At 39.4% G+C, this 24193-nt stretch overlaps 1 protein-coding gene across 1 annotated transcript; it reads left to right on the plus strand.

Annotated features, from left to right (window-relative positions):
* Positions 1-42: 42 nt before the first annotated feature.
* Positions 43-23675, plus strand: POP1 (POP1 homolog, ribonuclease P/MRP subunit). Its single transcript, XM_068672336.1, has 15 exons — positions 43-297; positions 2161-2343; positions 3214-3389; positions 5934-6182; positions 6724-6811; positions 7125-7300; positions 7924-8174; positions 8294-8387; positions 9188-9299; positions 10265-10384; positions 17138-17253; positions 18582-18773; positions 19725-19879; positions 20760-21101; positions 21877-23675. The coding sequence occupies exons 1-15, from the start codon at positions 177-179 to the stop codon at positions 22568-22570; spliced, it is 3069 nt and encodes a 1022-aa protein (XP_068528437.1). The 5' UTR covers positions 43-176; the 3' UTR covers positions 22571-23675.
* The last annotated feature ends 518 nt before the right edge of the window (positions 23676-24193 follow it).

A 24193-nucleotide genomic window follows, 5' to 3' on the forward strand; every position in this document is an offset into this window, starting at 1 on the left:
AGGGGCTTCTGGGAGATGTAGTCCGGGGAGGGTGGCTGTGGCGCGGCGCGCATGCGCACTCGCCAGGCGGCGTGTGGTGAGGCGAGGCGGCGGCGTGCGGCGGGGCCGGCACCGGCACCGGGTGTTGTCCTCCCCCCCCCCCTCGCTCCGTGTGTGTCCTCTCAGCCCCCGCGGTCATGTCTGGTGCGAGGGAGAAGAAGCGAGCCAAGAAGATGAGGAACCAGCCGGTCAGCGTCACCATGCCCGCCGAGCCGGGGCCTGTGCCCGCCGGCGGCCCCAGGCCCTGCCCGCCCCCAGGTACGGCCCCCTCAGGGTCCCCTCAGGGCCCCCTCAGGGCCCCCTCAGTGTCCCCTCAGGGGGACACCTGCCCGCTGCCCCCTGGTCTGCGTGTGTTACCTCACAGCCTGGACCACGTGCCTCAGTCAAGCTTAAATTTTTTTTATTTTAACCTATGTTATTTTGGGGAAAAAAATACAAAAAGTGCAGCATTCGGAGGTTGAGGCGTTGCCTCTCTGTTTTGGGGTGAAAAAATGATGTTTAAGTGCATATCGAGGGGATGGTGCTGAGGCAGACGGGATGATGCAGCAAATTATGGCCAGCCCCGGCTGAGGGGTTTGCAGTGTTGTTAAAGCAGTGCTATCAGATTAAGCACTGCTTTCTGCCTTTCTCTTTTAGCAGGGAACTTGAAAGATTATATGGTTATAATCTCAGTCCTGCTGAAGAGCATGCACATAGCATTATTCTGCAGTGTTAGTGAGTATCTTGGTTTTATGGAGCTAGTTCTGTAGAAACAAAGAAAAAAATACAGAAGAGTTATAAAACTATGTAATTCCTGAAATCATCTGATTTTTCCTTGGGTGTTAAATCAGTCACTACCTTTTGAAACACTCTTCTTCCATCTTATTAACATACTCAGTGTCTCCATTTTTAGGCTAACTTAACGATGGAAGTTTGTGATATGAGTGTGTTTGTGATACGAGTTAATTGCCTTTCAGCTCTCCTCTTTCAGTTGATTTGTGCTGTAGGTCTCCACAAATTTGCTGACTCCAGCCTCCATCCCTCTCTCCCAGCTACTTCCTCCCCACCCTCACCTCACTGTCTGGATAGTGCTGCTCCCAGCCACGTGGCAAACTCAGATCAGGGAATTATTCCACATGAGAACTTTCTTTCTTTCTATCCCAAAGTGTTTATATATATATAATATATATATATGTTTATTTTCCATTTGAATTGCTGCACTGCTGTATAACGTGTGGTTGCTTCTTAGCTGGTTACAGGAGCCAGAACAGCATTGTTGCAGAATGTGAAATTTCAGCTTCACGATTGCTTGAAACAGAAGAGGGAGGTTCCTTGCTGCTCTAAGCTCATTTAAATTGAAGCTATGGGAGGTGTATCTGTTTTTGGCTGTGTGTTCCTCATGCCAGTCGCAGAATTTATGGGACAGTACGTTAAAGTTGTTTAAGAAGCTCATCAACCTGAAAACTGTTTTTTTTTTTTTCAATCTCCTGCCTGTTCCCCCTGACACACAGGGTGATTGTCAGTGGAGGGGCTCCCTGAACTGTACGGCCCTGCGTTCCTACTAGTACATGACTTGGTGCAGTGATTTATTTGATTTTGATGTTGATATAGATGCCTGTACCAGAAAAATGTACGCTGTAACTTACTGCATCAACATAACTGTATCTATCATGCTGAATTTATTTACTGCTGTAACAGAAATATATGCATGAGACTTTCTTAAGCTAGTAGATACTAGACAAAAATACATATGGTTATGGGTAAAATATTACCTTTGCTGGTGTCATACTAAACCCTGACTAGACAAAAATAAGAATTGCTACTGATGCAGTTGCATAGGCTGATTTTGATTAGATCTTTGTGTTATTGGGCCTGATAGAGTATTGGAGGCAAAGTCTGTGTTGGGTACCACTCTTAAAATGTGTAAAAGCTCCTTAATCTTTTGTTGCTCGCTGCTGGGCAGCACAATTTTTTTGTTTCTTCTGATGAAAAAGAACTTAATTCTGTTTCCTCATGGCTTTTTTAGTACACGTTAAATACAGTTGGAGGAATGTGTACTGCAATCTTACTACAAAGGATGGTTTAGCATTTATCTGTTGACTGTGTGTTTCTGTTACCTCTGTTTATTTCTAAACCCTTCAGGAGATTTTCATTCCGAGCAGCAGTATCAACAGCAGAAATTTTCACATCAGTCATCCGGGCCTCCCTACAGGAAAGACCAGTATTTTCCCAGAGAACAAAACAGAGGAGAGCGAGGCAGAGGAAGAGGAGGATGGCAAGGAGGACACCAGAGTGCTTCTGAGGAAATACCTAGATACATAACAGGTTTGTATATACAAAAAAAAGGCCACAATTTCCAGGACAACCTGCTGCTATTTGTCTGCTGTCTGCCTTTGGTTTTGTGAAATAGCAAAAATCAGAACCGATGCTGTGTTTGGTGTGTTCACTTGGACTTCAGTTTTTCCTGATTTTCTCCAAAATACAGATATACTTGTGTACCAGAATGAACGACCAGATGTTGTTCAGTGAGTCCTTTCAGACTTCCAAGTTGAAAAATTGCACTTACTTGTGATGAGGGGTGTGCATTTTGCTTTCTGTTTACCAATAAAATGAGTGCTGACAGTCATCTGTTTTTAATGTAGCCAGTGAAACTGTTTATGCTCACGATGCGAGTTAGAGACAGCTTTTCTTCTAACAGAATATTTGTTTAGGAGAACAAAGAGACAAATTAGTTTTTCAATATGTGGCGGTGTTATGATAATGAATACATTTCTGTAAGAATAAAACAAAATCAACCTCTGGCTCTGTATTTGATCATTTTAAAACAGTATGTAATATGATTACGGCTTCCTGTTTTTCCATGAAGAAGTTTTTACATCTCTTTGAGTACCATCTGAAAACATTGCTACTTTAATCTAGTAAAGAAGTACTTGATACAAATAAAACTTGTTGGTTACACCACGGCTTTTTAGATTCATTCATGTCCAAGTATGTGCTTAAATAAATATGTAAGCTTCAGAATATCTAAAGAATAGTTATTACTTCAGCAATAGACAGTACACAGTATTTTCTTTTATTTCAGCAAGTCATCAGATGGATGTAGCAGAAATACTCTGCTGGAGTTCAGGAATTTGTGTAGTGTCACCTTTGATTTTTGCCATTTGTCGTGCTCTGATACAGTTCTTTTCATTGCAGTGTCTACCTTTGCTGAAGCTCGTGCTGCTGAGATGAAAGCCATGTTGAAAGCAGTTACGCAGAAGTCGTCAAACTCTCTAGTTTTCCAGACGCTACCTAGGCAGATGCGAAGGCGAGCTATGAGTCACAACATTAAACGCCTACCCAGGAGGCTGCAGGAGATTGCCAGAAAAGAGGTATAAGCGTGTTCTGATTGTATTTGATAAACTGTATCATGGGCATAGCTGATGTACGGTGTTCAGCTGTACATTTATTAATGTTTAGACCTGAGCTGGTCAGCAAATTTTCTGTAGGTACACAAACTGTGGCTGATACTTGGATCCAAAATGCAGAAACATCTCAGTTTTAGATGGTATCTCAAGTAGATCTCTCTAAAAACTCCGCTTTGTGATTATTGGACAACTTGAAAAGTTACTGGACTAGTGATAGAACCCTTACTTGCAGGAGGGTTTGTTTGGGCAGTGAATCTAGGCCCCAGGAGTCCTGAATAACACCTGCCTAGCTTGCACCCCACCACTGCTTTGAGCTGTGACCCTGCTGGACTCAAACCAGCACAGCTCATTCCTGCAGTTGTTCTATTTTACAGCTCAGACATTCGCTGGAGTAGTTGGCAGCTGTGTGCAGCTTCAGACCTGCTAATGAGTATTCCTGGTTGCTCATGAAACTCATTTTGGAGCAGTATCTCAGCATTTAGTCAGAATGCTCCCATGTAGCTACTTGCTCCTAATCCAGTATGGTGTTCATATGTATTTTAAAAAAAGGTATAAGTCTGACTCTCTCTGATGTTTTTCACTGATCACTATACTTCCTCTGGACACTTCTTAAAATGATGAGTTTGCTTGGTAAGTTTTCTATGTGTTAAGGTTGAGACCTTACTCCTTCCTCCTGAGTTCCTGAAGATTCATGATTCAGAAATTGTTTCAAGTACTTCTGCTCATGTTCCTTAGGGTGTGGTTTATTAGATCTTCATAACCTGCATCTCTTTTTTTTTTTTTATTGCTCTGGTTGGCATTCTTTTTGCTTTGTTAGTCATGATGAGATTTTATGCAGTTTGGCATAAGCAGCATGGGCTGCTTTGTGTGGTTACATGCTCTGTCCTTGTTAATCTAGATTTCTTTCATGTTTATATTTGGTTCTTTTGTGTCCTAATTCATTAACTCATTTCACGTGGAAGCATTTCTAACTTCTCTGCATATACTCACTGTTACCCATCCTTATTTTCACTTGTATGATTCATGGATTTTTGAGGTCATGCAGCTGCATTTCTTCTATATTCTATCTCTTCAGGTCTTTTGGCATAGTTTGTGTGCTTAAACAGTTTTTTTTGTTTAATGATTTCTTGGAGCTTCTGTGTCTTCTGAGCCATTTCCCTTTCTAAAGGTTCTGCCTATTAGTTTTCAGTGCTTGAAGTCTGCATCTTCAAAGTTACTGTTCTGATTCTGCAGCACTTCCTTTGTTTCCTTAGATCCTTTAACGTGACCACTTTCATACAAAAACTTACCTCGACTATCTCTTACCTCTTCACAAGCTTGAAGACATACATTTTTTGCCTATGGTACCACATCACTTTTTCCTCTAGCTGTCTTTCTGAACAAATCAGTTATTTATTATTGGCCCAGTGGCTTCTATTGCCTTTTGCGCAGGCAGTCAGATGAGTCTGATCATGACTTGGAACTTGTTTTATTCTTCTGTGCCTTTCTGTCTCGACATCGTGGGTCATGTCAGTGTTTCCTCTGCTCAGGGCAGTGACTTTCTAGTATTCTCTTTTCTCTGCTGTTACCCTTAAAACCAGTGGTCTGCCATCAACCATTTCTTGGCAAATGCACAGTGGACATCCTAAGAAGCATTTATTTATTTATTTAGATTAATTTAATTAATCTAATAATTAATTAGTTCATTTGTTTGTTTGTTTGTTTATTTATTTTTTGCCCTGTAGTCCCTATTTCTTTCTGTCACTTCTCTTCACATTTGAGAGGCAAGCCTTCCTCTTCAGCCATGCATTCGCTCTTAATGATTCTGTTCTTGACTGGGTTGTTAACAGCAATTTAGTTTGATGTTACCAAGGGCCTTTCCTTGTTTGCTTTTACACATTGTAGAGACTCTGAGTATCCTCAGGTCCTACCTGCCAGTATTTGAGTCTGTACTGCTTCCGTACAAGCTCAGATCTTGAGGTTTTCCAAGTATCATGTTCTTTTGTTCACGTGGATATACTGATGTTGGCCAAAAACTTCGTGCAGGAAGTAGCAGAATCACAGAACAGTTTGGGTTGGAAGAGACCTGACGGATCATTTAATTCCACCCCCCTGCCATGGGCAGGGACACCTCCCACCAGCCCAGGCTGCCCAAAGCCCCATCCAACCTGGCCTTGAGCACCTCCAGGGGTGGGGCATCCACAGCTTCTCTGGGCAGCCTGTGCCAGGGCCTCACCACCCAAGAGATCTTCCTGTTTTTGTTTAAGTTTCTGAATGTCTGGGGATTTTGGTTTAACTGTGTGTTCAAGTCAAACTTTGATGTTCTCATATGAATGGGGCTTGCATATAAAATTTCCATCTGTTAGTTATCCTCAAATGAGAAGGTAGAATTATGGAGAAATACTATCAGGATAAAGTATAGCTTAGATGATGGTAGTGCATCCTGTATCCTTGTATATGTTAACCTTTATCTTCAACAGAAGTTTGTCCTTTTGAGATTTACTTCGATGTCCTCTCTTTTAAAAACAGGCAGAGAAGGCTGTACATCAGAAAAAAGAACAGTCGAAGACTAAATGTCGCAAAGCTAGAAGGCGCCACGTGAATTTGGTAGCCGAGTTTAATCGCAGGCAAAGAAAGAATATTTGGCTGGAAACACATATTTGGCATGCAAAGAGATTTCACATGGTAAAAAAATGGGGATACTGCTTAGGAAACAGCCCTACAGAGAAGTGCTACAGGGCTTGCTACCGAGCCATGACAAATCACTGCCTTCTTCAGGTACCACGTTTGCATCTGTTTTCTTTGTTATTTTGCCAAGTTGAAGTAATCAACTGTTCTGTTACAAGTGTTTCTGTCTCTTTGAAGTAATGTTGTGTCAGCTGTTAATAACTGCTAGCTATGAACTGAATAATTTCATAACTGCAATGAAAGGTGGAGAGCATCAAAGAGACCAAGGTGAGCCTATAGAAGAGCCTTATGTATTAAAAAGGTACCTATGACTGAAATATTCCATTTTCAACCATAAAAGCTTAGAAATTAAATGAATCCCTGTATCTCCTTCCTGAGAAGGCTGCTGTTGAAGACAGATGTTTTATTGTGTGACCTTTTTGATCCCTTGGCTCAAGGGGTCAAAGAAATGCCAGACAGCTGTCCTGTGACTATCAATGTTAAGTTAGAAAGGAAAATTTTCTCATTGACTCAAATTTTAGTGAATGAAAAAATACAACTGCAGTGTAAATCATAAAGCTCTATCTGATCTTTCCTTGCTGGCTTCACTTTCAAGAGTTATTCTCACTTCACTACTATCCTGTTGTTTCAGGATTTATCATATTATTGTTGCCTGGAGTTGACTGGTAAAGAGAATGAGCTTCTGAAGCAACTTGCGCGAATATGTAGTGTTGACACAGGTAAAATTTAACTCATTTGAAATAAAGTTAAGATTCTGAACAGACTAAAGGTTGACTCATGCTTTTTCCTTCTTAATGTACTAGCAATCTGAGGAGTAGTAAGAGTTGATACCTAGTTGTGATTTTTTGGTTGAAAAACCTGATTAAAATGTCCTCTCCTAGGACCATAATTTCTTATTTTCATTTGCCTTTTCATAAACTTATTATTATTGTCTTCTTTATTTGGTACTGTCCTAACAGCCAGACAGAACTTCCTTTTTTGTTTCTTAAACAAGAGGTTGCTTTGTTTTTCATTAAGTATCTTCTTCTTCAGGATTAACATTTAGAGTGGCACGTTGTCTGTCTGGAAGATTCCAGGGTTCCCTGAATCTTTACCGAGCAGATCGCTATCCTGAGGATGCGCTTGGTCCTGTTACATTTATTTGGAAACCCAGGGATGGGTCTGAAAACAGACAGTTATGGATCTGGATGCATCCAGCTCTCAAACAGGTATTTTGTTTTTTCGGCGTTGAACTCCGGTTTGTTCATGCATTGTCTATTCCTTATGTTGGAGATACTTTCGGAAAGGTGTAGAAGAGAGAGATGGAATTAAAAATTAAGAATTAAAAATTATGAATCAAAAATTACAGCACTGTTTCCACTCTGACTATATTTGTGTTCTGTAACTTCTTACAAAGACAGTATGGGAGGTTCATGCCTCTGAGTTGTTTTTTTTTGTTGTTGTTGTGAGCTTGTTCAGGGTTTTCTAGTGATCCTTTTTGGGGTACGTTCACAATGTGCTGTTGCTTGATTTGCTTCCTTCCCACTGCCACCCATGACACGCTGTTTGGTTGCTGTCATCACAGGTAATCATAATCTGCTTCTTAGCTATGACCTTCAGTAAATCAACTATACATTTGCAGTTTTTCTCCCATTAATTTGAGTGACAATTTTCTAGCAACAATATTACATACAGCACTTGATAGTAAGGCATGGACTTAAGCAGAACGAAGATCATTCCCTTAAATCCTTATAAGAAAATAAAATGCTAGAATGTAATTCTTAAAATTGTGTTTAAGCTTTGTAATGCCCTGCTCATCCTCCTAATCCAAACTTTTGACATTTTTCTTTAGGACATACTGAACGAGTTAAAAGAAATTTTTCAGTGTTCAGAGCCTGAAAAAGTCTATATCCCTGAGCCAGCTACAACATCAGCTCAAGAGGAAGAACAAATGGATGTCGTTCTGAGCCTTGGCAAAAAAAGAAAGAAAGAGGATAAAGAAGGAGAAAAAGCTGTGCCAGTGAAAAAAATAATTGGTGATGGCACTAGAGATCCATTGCAGTCCTACTCATGGATCTCGCAAACTACTGGTGTTGTGATCAGGTTTGTTCACAGAAACTGTTACCTATAACCAGTTAATAGATGTATTATAGCTTAACAGAATACTGGGGGAAAAAGCGTTCTGTACAAGTGTACACTCGGGTGAAACTTCCCTCTTTCAGTGATCGAACTATGGAGATTCTGAGATACCGACTGATCGGCCCGCTGTCACACTGTGTCCTTACAGAGACCCTGAAAGCTGCTTCGCTCCAAACAGTAAGGAAAATAGCAAGTTGGATACTGCTGTAGCTTTAATAAAGTTTTTGGGGTGTACAAACTTCTTTTTGCTAGAAAGAATCATAAACTGTCTAGCCTCATACATGTTAGCCTTTAAAATAAGTATTTTTACTCTGTTAGCTTCTCTGTATTGAGCCCCTTGACTGATGCTGATCTGAGGATGAACACTTATATGGATTTCAGGTGTGGATAGGAGGAACATAGAACTAGAAACAGGAACATATGACACTATTGAGTGGGCCCTGAAGGTTTAGTAGTGACACACTGTGTTGACAGGTCTAGAATAATTCATGCTCTCCTAGGCAATCTGTAGATCATGTTTCTCAAGCAACAAGCTGGAGCACTCTGTAGGGCAAGACACAAAAAGTATAGAAGACTTGCATTTTAAATCAAATGCATAATTCCTACAGGATTTAGTATCTTGTGCACCTCTTGGCATGTAGCATCACTGTGGTTTCAATGTGGGATTTTTTTTGTCTCTTGCAGCAAACATGAGGAGGCCATGAAATCTCTGGCTTTGTATAAGAAATTACCGACTACAGAGTTAGGAAGGATTGTGGATTGCTTTGTTTACTTTTGGAGCACAGGTTAAATTGAACGTGCTTATTGGAGGGTATTATAAAGTGGAATATAGGAATAAGCTGCATCAGGAAAAAATGATTTTGGTTTGAAACTCGGAAGAAAGTAATCATAGTGATTAAGGCAAACTGGGATTGAATTCATACTGATAGAAAATACGAAATTACTACTTGAGTTAATTAGATGGTGTTGTTTTCCAGGAGATGGCAGATTCAGAATCAGAACTGAATAACTGGTGGGTAGAAAACTGCAAGGACTCTGAAAAAGTATCTCTTCATCAACGTCAAACTGCTATCTTTGAGCTATTAGAAGGTATTTGGGGATGGGTGATATGGGAGGAAGGGAAAACTCTTAGGTTCTAGTGGTCAAAACTGGCATGCTAACAAGCTGGCATAGATTTGGAGAGGCTTTTTTTTTCTTGATCGAGGGAGTGATGCCAGTGAGCATGTACTTAGGTAATTACCCTGGCATGTCAAAGATTTGAGGATAGCTACGCTGATTTTTTTTTTTTTTTAAGGGAACATTATGTCCTCTGTGTAGTCCAAACTCTTAAACAAATAAGTCTTGTTTCTTGTCTTTGTGAACTTATATCCCATCAACAATTTCAAATTTATTTATGTTGGACTATACCACTCACACATACAAACACTTAAGACAGTAAATTGTAAACTGTCTCCTCAGATAACATGGTAGACTCCTGCTCAAAGTGAAAGCATTTTGTCTTGCTTTGCATGTTTTTGTTCCTAATAAACAGTTGTTTACTTGGCTGAGATGTAAAATACAAAGTAAACAACATCTTAGTTTCTAGCTCTGAAAACAGATAAAGAGCTGGTGGTGTTAGATCTCAAATTATACTCAAGCTCTCCAGTCTGAAGCAGTTAGGCCTCAGATTGGGCAAGATGAGGTAAAACTTAATTACTTTCTTTTTTCCTTTCTCTGGAAGAAAAGTAGAAAAGAAAGGTTTGTTGCTTAGGAGTTGTGCCAAACGTAAAGGATGAATTTGAGTCTGTTAATTGAGCGAGTGACCTCATTTCTATGCTAAGCGTAAGTATAATTGCAGAGTAACTCTTATGCTGCTGTTGTTGTCTTTTGTTATTGGACATTGGACAAGCATTGGTGCGTTTTCAAAACATGCTAAATTGAGTACTCTGGCTTGCATCTCTGGCTTCTAGTGGTGTCATATCCCTGCAGGCAAAAACGCACAAAATAACAGTGCAGAAGAAGATTGCAAATTTATTTGCGGTTTCATGGCAATGTTCATCTGTGTATTTTTAAAGGGATAAGTTCACCATCACAAATGCCACCAGGTACAATACTCGGCCTCACTGTTGGAGATCCTCGAGTAAATCTGCCAAAAAAGAAGAGAAAAGCCATGCCAGACCCTGAAAAATACCAAGGTAAAATTCCTTGCTTATATTGTGCATGAAACTGCCAAAGGCAAGAGATTCAGTTTCTTTCTACACTTCTGTTTTCATTTACTGTCATATTCTACTGATGTTTTTTTTTTTCCTTGCTGTTTTCCTCTAGCATTAGCTTTTAGAATGTTTTCTTCCTCTTTCTATATGCCTTGACAGAACAGAAACAGCCTGAAAATAGGTTGCATAGGTTTTAGAACAGCAATTGCGAGGGAGGGATCTGCACCAAAGCTGGTCTTGTGCTCAGTGGAAGCCTCTGTCTGACCATACAGATGATCCAGGTTCGAATCCTGGCAAGGCCAACCAGGTGCTAAAAGATGCTCAGTTTCTGTTCAGTTTTTAGTCTTCCAGGTGTTGTCTCTCTCTCCAAGATACCTGCTGTTTCTGGTTTATAGTCTTTGAATGATGAAATTTGCAAATTCACTAGGGAGTTAAAAAATAAATAAAATGCAAGGTTCGTATTTCAAATGGCCAAGTTGGTAGTCTTCCTTGAAAACAAAAGCTGCATGGGTGACTACGTAGACTTTCATTTCAGTGCTGACTTGCACAATATTTCAGTGCAAAATACAAAATCAGTTGGATTTGAACGTCCTTGAAAAATGTGGGGTTTGTGTACAGTGCTGTGTAGGCATTTACAATTAGGTTGACGGGGCACAGACTGCCTAACTTAGTATGAGAAACAGAATAGTCAGCTAGCAAACAAGAGAAGTGAAGTTTCCAGAGACTTCAAAATACTTTGTTTCCTTGGTGGTGTGTTTACTAGAATAATCTAGCCTTAGCTTTCACTGAAAACCAGGTTGAATGCTGATTTCAGTTACCATCTTTTAGCTGTCTTTTAGCACAACTCTTCCTATTCAGATTTTCTTACATCCTCCTGTTTTAACCTCTGTATGTAGAACAGCCTTTCTCCTGTTTATTAGTTCTGCTTAGCTACATTCTCATCGTTAATGTTCGTGTTGGAAATGTTGCTGCATGTGTGACCTCTACTTTGGTTCCTTCGTCCTGAGGAGTAAGGTGAGCTATACACCACTTCTTTACCAGCTCAAACAAGTCTCTGTAAACGAGTTAGTGACCACAAGAAGTTGTCTGTTCCCCTTCATTCTGCTTGTCATGTCTGTGAAGATGTGATCAAGAAGGCGAGTTCAGTGGAAAGCTTCTAAGCATTGGAAAAGCCACGTAGTAGTTTCTCTCCCACTGCCAGAGATGGTTGTCCCTCAGGAAGCAGGGACATGGTAAAGAGGTAATGATGGAAGGCAGGGAAACAATAGGAAGTAGGTACATACGCCTGTCGTTCTTTGGCTGGCTAGAAATGGCCATCTTCAAAGTCTTTCTACTTATCCTTCAACTTGCAAAAAAAAAATCTAAACCACAAACATTCAGAAAATCTGGTGTTGCTTTCTGGTTCCTTTCTGATTTTTTTTTTTTTTTTTTTTTTAATTTTATTTTATCATAAGCTTAAAATAGTATCTGCCCGCTCTGACTCTTATTCAGGTGAGGGAGAAAGCCCTTGATCAGCTAGCAAGAAAAAGTAAACAGTGTGTGATACCTCTTAATTTAGGTCCTGCTAAAGGACTTCATGTTGCACAAATACATTGCTAACCAGATAAGTTAAAAGTAAGCAGAAGAATGAAGGAAGATAAATAATACAGCTGTCTTCTAATCTAAAATCAAAAGGACATCATGGTAAGGGAGCAGAAAGGGAGAGAACAGCCCTGCTACGAGAAGCAGTAGGGAGGGAACAGGAATGGCTGCTGTTCTGTTTCCAACCTGAATACTTCCTAATGCTGTGTGGGGTGACTTAGAGGGTTATTCACAGTCTGCTGCGTACCCATTACATGTGCAGTGGCTAAATCTTATGGTGTGGTAGTTCATCTCTCCTACCTAGAAACCTCAAGACTGAGGTACAACTGCCACTTTCATACTTATCAATACTTATCAATACTCATTAATACTTATTGCTAAGTATTAGTTGAAAAGAGAGGCCACTGTTACTCTCCAAAGTCTGTTGTTCCTATCCTGACTTGGTAGTTAACTGTGTGACAGCTACCACTGGTGCTATATCTCTGCCTTAATGGGCTTACTTGTTCAAGTAGCTGAGATAAATTACATTTTGAAAAACTTTAGAAAACCTATCCATGTTAGTTTATTAAACTCAGATACTTTTACAATTTTCTAGTCAGGGAAAGCCTTCACATGCTTTTGATTCTTTGTTTTTCTGAAGAAAAAGTAAAACTGCATCTGCACTAGTAAAAGGAAGCCTAGGCATAATCAGTTACTGTGCAAAATATGTTTTGTATCTATTCTCTCTCTGCCAGCATTATGCATTCTTCACACTGTTTACTGTTTCGGGACCTGGAACTGTGCAGCTTAGTTTGTGATCTTGTTGGAACATGTGGTCTTGTTGCACGTTTCGTTGCCTTTATCTATCAAATGTATTTGTTCTTTGTTCCTATCAACCTCCTTGATTACCTGGCTGATTTGCAGGAGTTTACAAATCCATTAAATAGATGGAGGAGAATCTATTGAAGGCCATTTGATGCAGAAAGATCGCCTCTAACTTGAAGTTTGTAAGCCATAAATGTCTCGAATGACATCACTGCATACTGATCTTAGTGCTGCACTCTTCCCCAGAACCCTGTTATTGTCCACACTTGGAGTCAGATTACTGAAATATCCAGCAAGAATGTCATCAAAAGAAACACATTCCCATGGGTTATTTGAGTTTGATTTACCAGTTTTACCAGCATTTTTTCCAAATGGTTCTGTCCTGCTTACACTGGTTCTTTTGTGAGGAGTGATCCAGGAAGGGATTCTATCCTCCTCTTCAACTTTATGAAGGGCAATTTGTTTAAACAAAAATAATGAGGGAATTTAATCTTGGCACATAGTATATACATTACTACAGCAAAGATACTACCAGTGTTTCCACAGTAACACCCACAAAAAAAAAAGTTAGGCTTTTCTTCTAGATAGTTGATCCACCTATGGAAGATGAGGTCTGAGGTCTGTAATTCCATTGAAATGGTTTTAATTTGCTCCTTCTGTAAGAGGAAATCTTTTTATGAGCCTTAGAGCTACATAAACTTTCTGAGCCTTGGTTTTGATATAACCTTACTCAGATGTGGTAATGTGGTAAGATGACCTTTATGTAAGAAATGGTACTATCCATTCGTCTTAATGACATGTCACGTTGACTGGGCAATAAAAAGGAAGCCTTGCTCTATTCCACACTTTTTTCCCCTTTTTGCTTCCTGGACATTCAAATGCAATTTGGATTGATATTAGGAAGATCAAAATGACACTGCTTATGGTAGCAGATTCTATATTAGTCTTTTGTTCTTCATTGGATAAAAAACAATTGATTTTCTTAGCAAATTCTTACCAATTTAAAGATGCGTTATTTATCAGATGTGCAAATAGTTTAGGTAAGTTACAGCCCTCAGCTCTGTTTGTGGATTGTCATACATGAAATCTGTGAAGTGACATGCATCCATCTGTATCCCCTTTATTTTTTTAAATTTTGTTTTCAAAATGCTGTTCTAAGATAATGCCTGTGTAGTCTTCCCCCGGTGGGTAACGTGTTAACCCACGGTAGTTTCAGTCTTTCCCAGTTACTCACACTCGTGAATGCGTATGCATGGGTTCAGGCTGTGTGTTTATACACGGAACTGACCTCATTTCTTTAGGCTGTGGGATAGAGAGTTTGTGAATAAATCACTTCTCACTGCCTTCTCAGCAGGTTTATGCCTTCTGGAAGTCGAGCCTCCCAGCAAGCGGTCAGTACTTACGTGACCACAAATTAGCATTAGTCTTCTCTCCATTTTAAAGTACTCTTCTGACATTTTGATACACTGCTGCTGTCTTGTCATGGGAGAATACAAATTCTGTTGCTCAACACGGGGTATGGTGGAGCCTCTTAACAGTCAATGAATGAGATGAGTATAAGGAGAATGCGTCATGAAAGATAAGTGAGCAAAAGTTACTTTTGCAAACACAGAGCGTGATTTTTTGCCAATCAACACATTCTTGCAGTGGTTTAGGTATCCAGCCCTTTGCTTTGGTTCTCCTGCTACCCCATGCATACATGCTATGAAACTGTTCCCTAACAGTACTTCTTTTGCTTCTGCTGATGATTCTCACAGACAGACAGAAATTTTTCAAATAGAAGCACTCTTAACCTTAGGTATGTCTTCTAAGATGGCTAAGGTAATCAGCTACACATGTCAGAACAACAGTGTGAACTGAAATAAAACCTTCCTTTTTCTGTCGGTATTGTCTGAGCACCAACCATAGACATCAGCAGAAGCAGGTAACGTGCTGATTGTCATTGAGCTTTCTGTGCTTAGTAATGCAACTCCCTATTTCCTGTACTAGCTGTAACATCTTCATTAGCTGCTTATTCATCAGTAGGGTTATTTCTCCAAAAATTTTACATTATGGACTGAAGAAAACAGGAAAAAGCAACAGTTTGAATTACAGCATGCTTTGCAGAGAGATGGGATTCTCCAGGTGGAATGGAGAACAAGGTAAAAGAAAGTATGAAGTTAAAGATTTTAGGGTAGTGAGGAGAATATTGAGTGGAATGTAGGGATGGAAAGAGACAGACATTAAAGGGCTTTTTAATGAAAAAAAAAAAAAGTTATGTCATATAATATACGACTTCTAAGAAACTCCAAGAATATGACAGGGATAGCATTATCTCAGATGTGGTAATAGGAGGCAAAAAATAATTCAGAGAAAGTTACAGTGAAAAATTTACATTTAAAGGAACTAGAATGTGTTTAAATAATGTAACCTAAAGAGATTCTAATGTTCACAAATACTTTCTGTACAGAAGATTGAAAAGCCCCTTTCCCTACCCTCTATTTGCTTGTAATTACGTGCCCTTCACCTTGGTTATCCCTAAGAGTCAGGAAGAAATTTCCTAGCGCTACTACTCATGTTTTTGCTGTCTTTTTCTCCTTCCTTCAGTTCAGTGATATTTGCTGTGTCTCAAACAGAACGTGCTTTCCCTCTGGGAACACAGAACCTTTTCAGGTTCCTCCTCAGGTTATTGATTTAATTTTGGATCACAGAAGAAATTCTTGTGGCTGAATTGGCAAGGACTAAAGATTTTCTTTTTAGTTGTCATCTATAGCATGGCTCTTTCTGTGTTTGGCTTGTTTTTTATAATAAACTGGAAACCTTACAAAATAAAATGTTCTGTTTCCACTAGATCTTGCTGTGCTGTACATTGCAGTTGTAGGCTTTCCACTACAAACCTTAATTCTGTGCTGTATAGAGGTCTGTGCCCAATGGGTAGAGAAGAAGATCTGCTGGCTGTTCTAAATTAAACAACTATTAGGTGATTGCCTGCTAGTGCAGGCACCTGGAGTGGATGCCCCAAATGACATTTATATTTTGGATCTTTATTTTAAATTACAAACTGTAATAATTTATTTGGAGTCTTTACATTAATTTTGTGAAGATGTCCACAGTAAAGTGCAGAGTCCTTAATTTGACGGAATGTCACCCTAATCTGATCATTGTTTTAGTATTTCTTCCTCATCGTTGTATGTAAATGTTACTTATCAGCAAGATGCTTAGCAAGTATCAGGTTAATAGCACCATCAAGCTATCAGGAGTGTTGCCATATTAAAGGTTTCTGTTAATTTTTGCAACTGTTATTAGTATGGACACTTTATGTATTTTTTAACAATTATTGCAATTCTGTTTGGTAGTATCTATTGTATAGTTAGGACTACTGAACAATCCATATCTTCTGTGCACAAAGTCTTTGTCCTCATTAATTGGAAAAATTACCTAAATTGTGTCTTTCAAAAGACTACATTACTTTAAAACAAACAAAAAATGTATGTTCCTTTAATATGTAAGACTTTGCAACCTACAAGGTGAGCAGCAATGAGTTTTAATCACATAGCTATTAATAACTCGTTGTGTCATTTGTTGGTAAGGATTATTTTACTCAGAATATGGATTGGCATGCATTGTGTACCATATATGGAATGCTGAATGCTTTTAACCCATAGTTTTTTAACCCATGTTTTTTCTCTATTTTGCTTGGACTGGGGAGTTGAAGCAGAGATAGGTTTAATACCCCCAGTGATGAACTGTTATCATCTTCAGTAGTGCACACAACTGTGGGACTGTGCAGACATGCTCAAAGAAGACATACTCATGCCTTCCTTGAAGTGCAGAGCCTGAAAAGATCCAGGGAGTGGAAAGCTAGTGCTAAATAAGTATTGCATTCTAGTCATATCCGTAAAAATATTGCCTGTATGTACATTTTTTAAAGGTCATCTTCACTTATCTGATAAGTTTGCTTAGGACTTATTTCAGGTTTTGTAACATTGTTCTTTTTTTTTTTTTTTTAACCAAACTTGGGTGAACTTCATACTTTTCCTGAAACGCCAAATTCCAGAATATTAAAAGTTGCTTCCTAAGTATGTAACTAACATTGCCAAGTGTGATGTCACTTTTACTAAGAAATGTCTGTCTGTAAGAAAACGCAAGGTTAATTCTTCTAAGACTAACAGGTAGTTTATTTCATGTTCTGTATTTGGAAAAAATGTATGTTAAGATATATTCCAGACACTGTGATGATTGTTAACCTTTCAGCAGTGTTTTTTTTTTTCCAGTTTGCTCATCGTACTCATGATATTGGAGTGGTTTTGGAAATTTGAAATTTAAACCACAAAAATGTGAATTTTGCTTGAAGGTTCTCTTCTTTTGTAGATAATGATAAAGTTAGGCAGCTGTACCTGGAGGGTGTACCTGTTGAGTGTGCTCACAGCTTTATCTGGGACCAGGACATCTGTAAGAACGTCACTGAAAATAAAATTTCAGAGCAGGTAACTAACAAGGTGGATTGCCATGGAGAAAATGGCTAACGGTCCACATACGAGACTCCTGAAACTTGTTTAACTCCAAAAGTAGTACTTTAATAATGTAGTAGTTATCCAACTGCTGAGTTGAACTTTCTGTTCTGTAGCATTTATGTAATGTTCTTCTATAACTATTGTTTGTGATTCACTTAAAAGAAAGCTTTACTGGATTGTCCACAGGACTAAATCATCATAGGTTTATTTACCTGAAAGATTTGGAACTGGATTTTCCTACATCACCTTAACTCATGTATAGCAGATAAAAGGGATGAAGTGGCACAGAGAGACTCTGCCCTTCTACTCCTCAGTCAAAGCTAGGTGGATTTTCCTGAAAAAAGAAAGGAAAACGAGACTAAGTAGATCCTTCAGGTCTTGAACTGCAACACGCTGTGTTGTGTCATTCTGGGTAATACCTGTGATTTCTAGATAGCTTTAAATATGCTTTTACAGGTTTGAAACCTTGTATCTTGACATTTCTATTGGCAATGGAGGAGCAACCCACAAGTGAATGGGTGAAAAGGTGATCTAGTCACAAGAGGTGATGCATTTTTGGCACCATTATAACCCAAAATAGAAAATGTTCATATGGCAGAAACATCTCTCCAAATATTCTTGTGTTGCGTGTGTTCTTTCAAATTGACCACCACAGTTTAAAAAAGCAAAATGCTTCCAAAAAGTTACATTAGCACATCACAGGATCAGCACAGTCTTTGTGGTCTTCCTGCCGTTGTGAAATGTAATGTTTACCTTACAAAAACAGCTGATGCAGAAGGGATGTGTAAAGTTGCATCTGGTGTTCTTTTTCTCATAAATACATTCATAATGCTGTACAATGAAATATAACAACCAGTGATTGACAAAGCCTTGGTGCCAGCATGCTTCATGCAAAACCGATTCATGACTAAATGCTCTTTTCATCTCCCTAGTTATAGTTCAGATTTTATCTAACTATCGGCAGATTTTCTGAAAGCACCAGCTCAGTCTAGTCTCGTGCACAAATCTATAAATATCAAGTTGGACTACTTTTCCTCCTCACCTTTGTTGTATATTTTTGTTCTTGAGTTTCAATACCTGCCATCCATCAAGGAATATGGAAGTTACAAGAGAGGGAAAAAAAGGTTACTTAAATACTTTTTCTAAAGGTATATTTTATGCCTCAGTGATGGTCTGTTCAAATGTGTAGCATGTTTCTAATTTATTTTTCCTCATCATAAATTATGTCATGTCTGTGTTTCAGAACATTATCTGCAAAAGGAAAAAAGGTTACTAACTTATGGGAAATTTCTCCTCTTCAGGATTTAAACCAAATGAGAGCCCAGTTATTGGTACCTGGATCACAGCTTGATTTGGGTCCTTGTGAGTCTAAGATTCCCGTACTGTTGGTGCAACAGCCAGGAAAAATGGCTGGAGAAGATCGACCAGGATGGGGGAGTGGCTGGGATATCTATCTCCCAAAGGGCTGGGGCATGGCTTTCTGGATTCCTTTTGTAAGTGACTTTCCTTGGAAACGGCAAGTAAATACAAGAAATGATGTCATTTGGTGTTAAATACTGATTTTAGCATTGTGTAATCAATTCACTATCACAGGATCAAAATCCCCAGTAGCTTTCCATATCTTCTGTTGGATATAACTATGCCCACCTGGCAGTTTGAAGCTTGAAGTGTGGGGAGTACGAAAAGAAAGCTAATGCTGTAGCTCTTGGGTTTTGTATTTCCAAGAGCATGTGTCTCTAAAGAGAAATCATTTGATGCCAGCTGCTCATCCACTTCCAGCTTGGCTATCTCCACTGTTCTGACAACATTCTGTTGCCTCTGATTTGAGGGGAGCTTGAAACACAAAGTTCAAGTTAGGCTGAATATTTTCCTGGTGCTGTTAGGAGTATCTTTGAATGTTTAGGTGTTTTTTATAGTGCCTTTCTACAGTTAACTGGGCAACATGTTTGAGTGCCTCGCTCCACCCACAGAGTAAAGAATTTCTTCCTGACATCTAATCTAAACCTCCCCTCTTTTAGTTTAAAGCCATTCCTGCTTGTCCTATCACCATCTTTCAGTGTAAAAAGTCACAATCCATCTTTCTTTATAAGCTTCCTTTAAGTACTGGAAGGCTGCAGTGAGGTCTCCCTGGAGTCTTTTCTTCAGGCTGAACGTCTCCAGCTCTCTCAACATTCCTGGCAACATACAAGATCAGAACCTGTGAAATTCTATTTATTTTTGTTGATTGTTTTTCAAAATAATCTTAAAGAACATGACTAATATTCTTGAAGTCATCGTTTAGAACTATGGAAATCATATTTAAGTTGATTTTTTTTTTTCAAAAGCTGAAGCAATACTTTCAATTTTTTAAGGCAGTAGCTTCAGGAGTATTACTGTCTCGTTTCAGTTAGTAACCAGGAATCAATACAAACATGGCTTTTTTGGGGTTTTGGTTTTTATAACAGATATATCGAGGTGTACGAGTTGGTGGCTTGCAAGAGGCTGCAAAGCATTCTGAATATCAAAGAACACCTCACACTCCAAATGATTTCCCAGATTGCCCAGCGGGAATGCAGTTTGCCAAAGAACTGGAAGCCACCCTTCTTGAAAAATTCAAACGGTAATGCTGACTTCAGGATTGATCATGAGAATGGGAAAAGAAGTAATGCTGCTTGAAGTAGTCCCTTAATTATCTGTTGTGGTGTTCATTTAGATTTGGACTTTATGAAGATCTTTTACTGGAGTTTTAAATTCCAGTATTAAAAGAAAAAAATCTAAGCTGTGCATAACAGAAAAGCTCTGCTAAACAGGCCATATAAATTAAGTAAAACCTATTTCCAGAGATAGGCTCAGTTACAAGGCTGTAATAAGGCTGCGTAACAACTTATTCCAAGCAACCTTAGCAGCAAATGAGAGGCGAGAGGAGAAAGCAAAGGCAGAACATTAGAGTATTCTGTGGTAAAGAATAAAGTGAACAAAGGAGTGTATTTCAGTGTCAACTTTTTAATACTATGTCAACTTTTAAAATACTATTATAGTATTTAAATACTATTTTTAATACTAGATATTCTGCAGTTTGCCTTTGTTTTTATTACAATAAACACAGAACTCTTAACCATACTTATGGGTCAGCTAGAAGCGCCTTCTGGACAAACCGGTGTCAGCTCTCCTTTGGAGTAGGAAGGAGAAGTAGGAGAAATTCCGAGGTAGGAGAAATTCAGAGGAAATGGTGGTGGTGTCGGTTGTAGTAAGTAGAAGTATCCAGAATGGCAGAGAGGATGTAGAGGGCAGAAACATGACAGTGTTGTCTAGCAGTGTAACTTTAGAGTTATTGGTCAATGAGATTACCAAATGAATGCACAGGCAGCTTTCTGTTCTAAATACTTGTTTACAAAACACTGTAGAGCATTATGGCAACGTAGGCAATTAGCCTTTTGATGCCCTAATTTGAAATAAGGGCCTAGGAAAGAAATATTCTTACCTACTTGATTTATCATTAGGCGTCCACCTGCAAAAAGAGCAAATTACATCAAGCTGGGCACTCTGTCCCCTTTCATCTGTCCTTGGGAGCAGCTGACGAAGAACTGGGAAGGAAGAATGAACGCTTCAGAAGAATTTATCTGTCCTTCTTCCCCTGATGCTGAGCACTGTGCAACTGAAGGGAATGGCTTCTGTGACCCCGAACCAGAAGTGGTCAAAGAAGCTTCCCCTGAGACTGGTGAGGTAGAGGAGACCATGGAAATCACACGCTCTGAAGGTGCCGTAAAGAGAGAGGGTGATCCAGGCAGCCAAAACTTTGGTGAGGGAGATGAAACTCTGACAAGAGGCTTTGTTGTTCTCAGGTATGTCAAAATGATACAACCACGCGAGGTGCCATTTCTTTCTTGGGAATAATTGAATTGGGAAAAGGAACAGCTCAGCTTTGATTATTAAGTTGAGAGAATTAATTGATCTAAATACAATGAGGAGGAGATTTAGTTTTGCTGAGGACCAGAATTTTGCCATTAAGTGAAGTCCTGCTTTTCTCCAGCAAACACCATGACTAGATGAAGTAAGGAATTATCTTAAATGTTGCAGTCTTGAATTTAACATTTTGGAGTTGACAAGCAATGTCTGCTATGTAAGTTTTAAGTTTTGTGACTTAAAAATTGCTGTGTATATCATCTTGTGTACTCTTTTCTAGTGCATCATCTCAGGTGGTTCTTGCAATACTTAAATATCTGCAAAGAAAATAAAATCTCCTGCATTTCAATGCAACACACGAGGGCAGCAACAGTGTTTGGAAAGTGCCTGACTGCAGGTCTTCTGTTCTTGTGTAGTTATTAAAGGAAGAAAATACTGGCAGTTCAGGACTGAATGTCACTGAAGGTTTTAAGGTATTTGAGATTAAAGCAGGTTTTAACAAGGAACATCTCCTTAAGAAGTACCCTAACACATGAATTCCACTCGCCCCTGTTCTTTTTGTGCTGAGTGATACAAACGTCAACTTGGAAGGTTATAGAAAGAAGCCCCAGGGCTTCCTTACTCATGGTCTTGCAAATCAGTGAGTTTCTGGGTTTCTGTTGTACTACTTGTTAATAACTATCCTTGATGTTTATTTTTAAAACTTTTTAATAGGAGCAAGAAATTGCTAATGCAGGTAGCAGCCTGGTGCTATCCCACTTCTGGCAAAGATCGTCGAATCCGCCTTATTTCCCGACTTGGACAAAAGGAAATGACTGAAGATGTCTTTTTGCCAATCTTGATGCGCTATCCCAGGGCTCTCGTATGGGTCAGCTTGTCTCTCTTGAGAAAGGGGAACCCTGAATTACATGCCATGATTTGCATCCCAACGGAAGACGACTTGCTGCATTTAAGCAAAGACAAACTCTTCTGCGGACCTCAAGAACCCAAGCATCGTGACATATTCAAGCACAGGGTACAGGAGCTAAAAGAGGAGAAAAAGAAAAAGAAGAAGAAAAAGAAGAAGATGGAGAAGGAAGAGGAGAAAGATAATGTGGAGGCTCTAGAAAGTGACTCTCCCAGCGTTCTAGATGAAGAAACAACTGAGGAACATGAAGACCTCATACTTGGTCTTTGGCCAGACACTCTCCCAGATGTTACTTCACACTGCTCCAGAACTCTCCTGGGATATGTCACTCGAGGGGATTTTTCATTGGCTGTAGGCTGTGGAGAAGCCCTGGGTTTTGTTAGCTTGACAGGTTTGCTTTATATGTTACACGGCCAGCCAGCAGATAAAAAAGGGCTTGTTTTGTTAAGAACTCCAGCATCGTTACAGTACAGATTTGCCAGACTTACTATTGAGGTTTAAATATCATTACAATGCAGCAGAGTGCCAAAAATACCAAAGAATGTCTGCTATGTCTTCTGTGGCCTTTCTGACATGCCTCAAATTTGAGGAGGTGTTTCTGAGTCCCAGAGTCTTGAGGAGTATGAAACAATTGAAAAGCTTTGTGACTTTTATCATGCAAGTAACTGACGCATAAACAGACCAAGTATTATTTCTGATGTCTGCGCTGCTAAGGATTTGTAACAGTAACTTATCAGTTGTAATCTTCTTTATCTCTTAGAAGCACATAGTTCATTTTTCACCTCAGAGCAGTGGCTGCTGTAACAATCCTTACACAGAAAATCACAATTTTTTCCTTTTTGTGGTCAGATGGCTGATATGTTATAACTTTCCCGTTCACTGTTCGCCTACAAGCGAGTGCCATCTGGGCCTGTGTGTATAGCAAGGGGGTTTTACCACTTCCTTGGGTCCATGGCTACAGTGGAATAGAGCTAAGTAGACAGACCTAGCACAGAAAGCAGGTGAGGTGCTTTGGAAAAGCTCTGCGCTGAAATGAAATGCAAATAAAAGGTTGTCTGTTTGTATAATCTTAAATCATAGTAACCGAATCTCTTAAATTGGAAAGCATAATAATTTCTCTCTCAATTTTGAGAGAGAGAACTCTTTAAAAGATAATAGAAGCCTTTCAGATGTAAATGGCTCTTGGTGGGTCAGCGTACATTTTCTGCTAATAAGTGGAGATATTTTGGTTCCTTAAAACATGAATTTATTTTTGTATGGAAATGCTGGGACTGAGGTTTTCCTCAATTTACAATAGGGTTTATGAACGTTGGACAAACGGTCATTAAACCTGTAAAGTGTGCAGGGGGCGGGTAGGGGAGGAAGGTATTTGATTTGGCTGGGGAAGGGGGGCTAGTTAGTTGGGTTTGTTGTGGGTTGGACTTTTTTTCTTTGTCTAATGATAGCCTTAAACTTCCAGCCGTTCTTGAGTTAAGCAGCTTAATAACGAGTTTACAGTAATACATTGTAGTTTAGTAGGAGCATGATACAAATATATACCAGTTGGTAACGTTTACCCTGAAATGATCATGACAAATAAAAATGTAACCTGTTTGTGATTCAGGAATCTTCTGTTCAGCTTGGTTCTTTGAAAAACTAAATACAGATCAGTTAACACTTTTGTCTCTCTAAGTATCAGCCTGTAACTTAGCTCCTACGCTCACAGCTTCGTTTGAAAGAGTCTGAGGTGAATAAATTAGTCTTGGGTGGAGTTTTTTGTTGGAGGAAGGCTTTAGAGTACCTTAACTCTATGAGCACCCTCCCTTAGTGCACCTGATGAAGTGACCATGGCAGGAACACGGCGAGAAGCTGGTCCAGCACCGTTTTGCTTTGCTTTGCCGGTAGATGGCCCCAGAGGAAAAGGCTTGGGGCTCTGCGGGTCCGGGCTTCACATGCTCGCCATGTGACTCCGAGCTCCGCAGCACGTAGGTATGTGGAAATAAAGAACCCCTTAAACATTACAGTCTGGCTGCTCTGATCAAGTTCTCTCATGGTAATAATCCTGGATTTAATGAACCTTTTGAATTGTGAGCTCAATTGAAATATTTCTAGGATCAGAGTTTCCAGAGCTGTGCTTCATGGGAA

The sequence above is a fragment of the Anas acuta genome, chromosome 2, assembly GCF_963932015.1.
Source record: "Anas acuta chromosome 2, bAnaAcu1.1, whole genome shotgun sequence".
NCBI lineage: Eukaryota > Metazoa > Chordata > Aves > Anseriformes > Anatidae > Anas > Anas acuta.

Excerpts from the sequence above, each read along its gene's own strand:
- POP1 (XM_068672336.1), top strand. The coding sequence starts at position 177 with ATGTCTGGTGCGAGGGAGAAGAAGCGAGCCAAGAAGATGAGGAACCAG. Across the intron at positions 10,385-17,137 it reads AGACCCTGAAAAATACCAAG|ATAATGATAAAGTTAGGCAG; the intron begins GTAAAATTCCTT and ends CTTCTTTTGTAG. Across the intron at positions 21,102-21,876 it reads AGAGGCTTTGTTGTTCTCAG|GAGCAAGAAATTGCTAATGC; the intron begins GTATGTCAAAAT and ends ACTTTTTAATAG.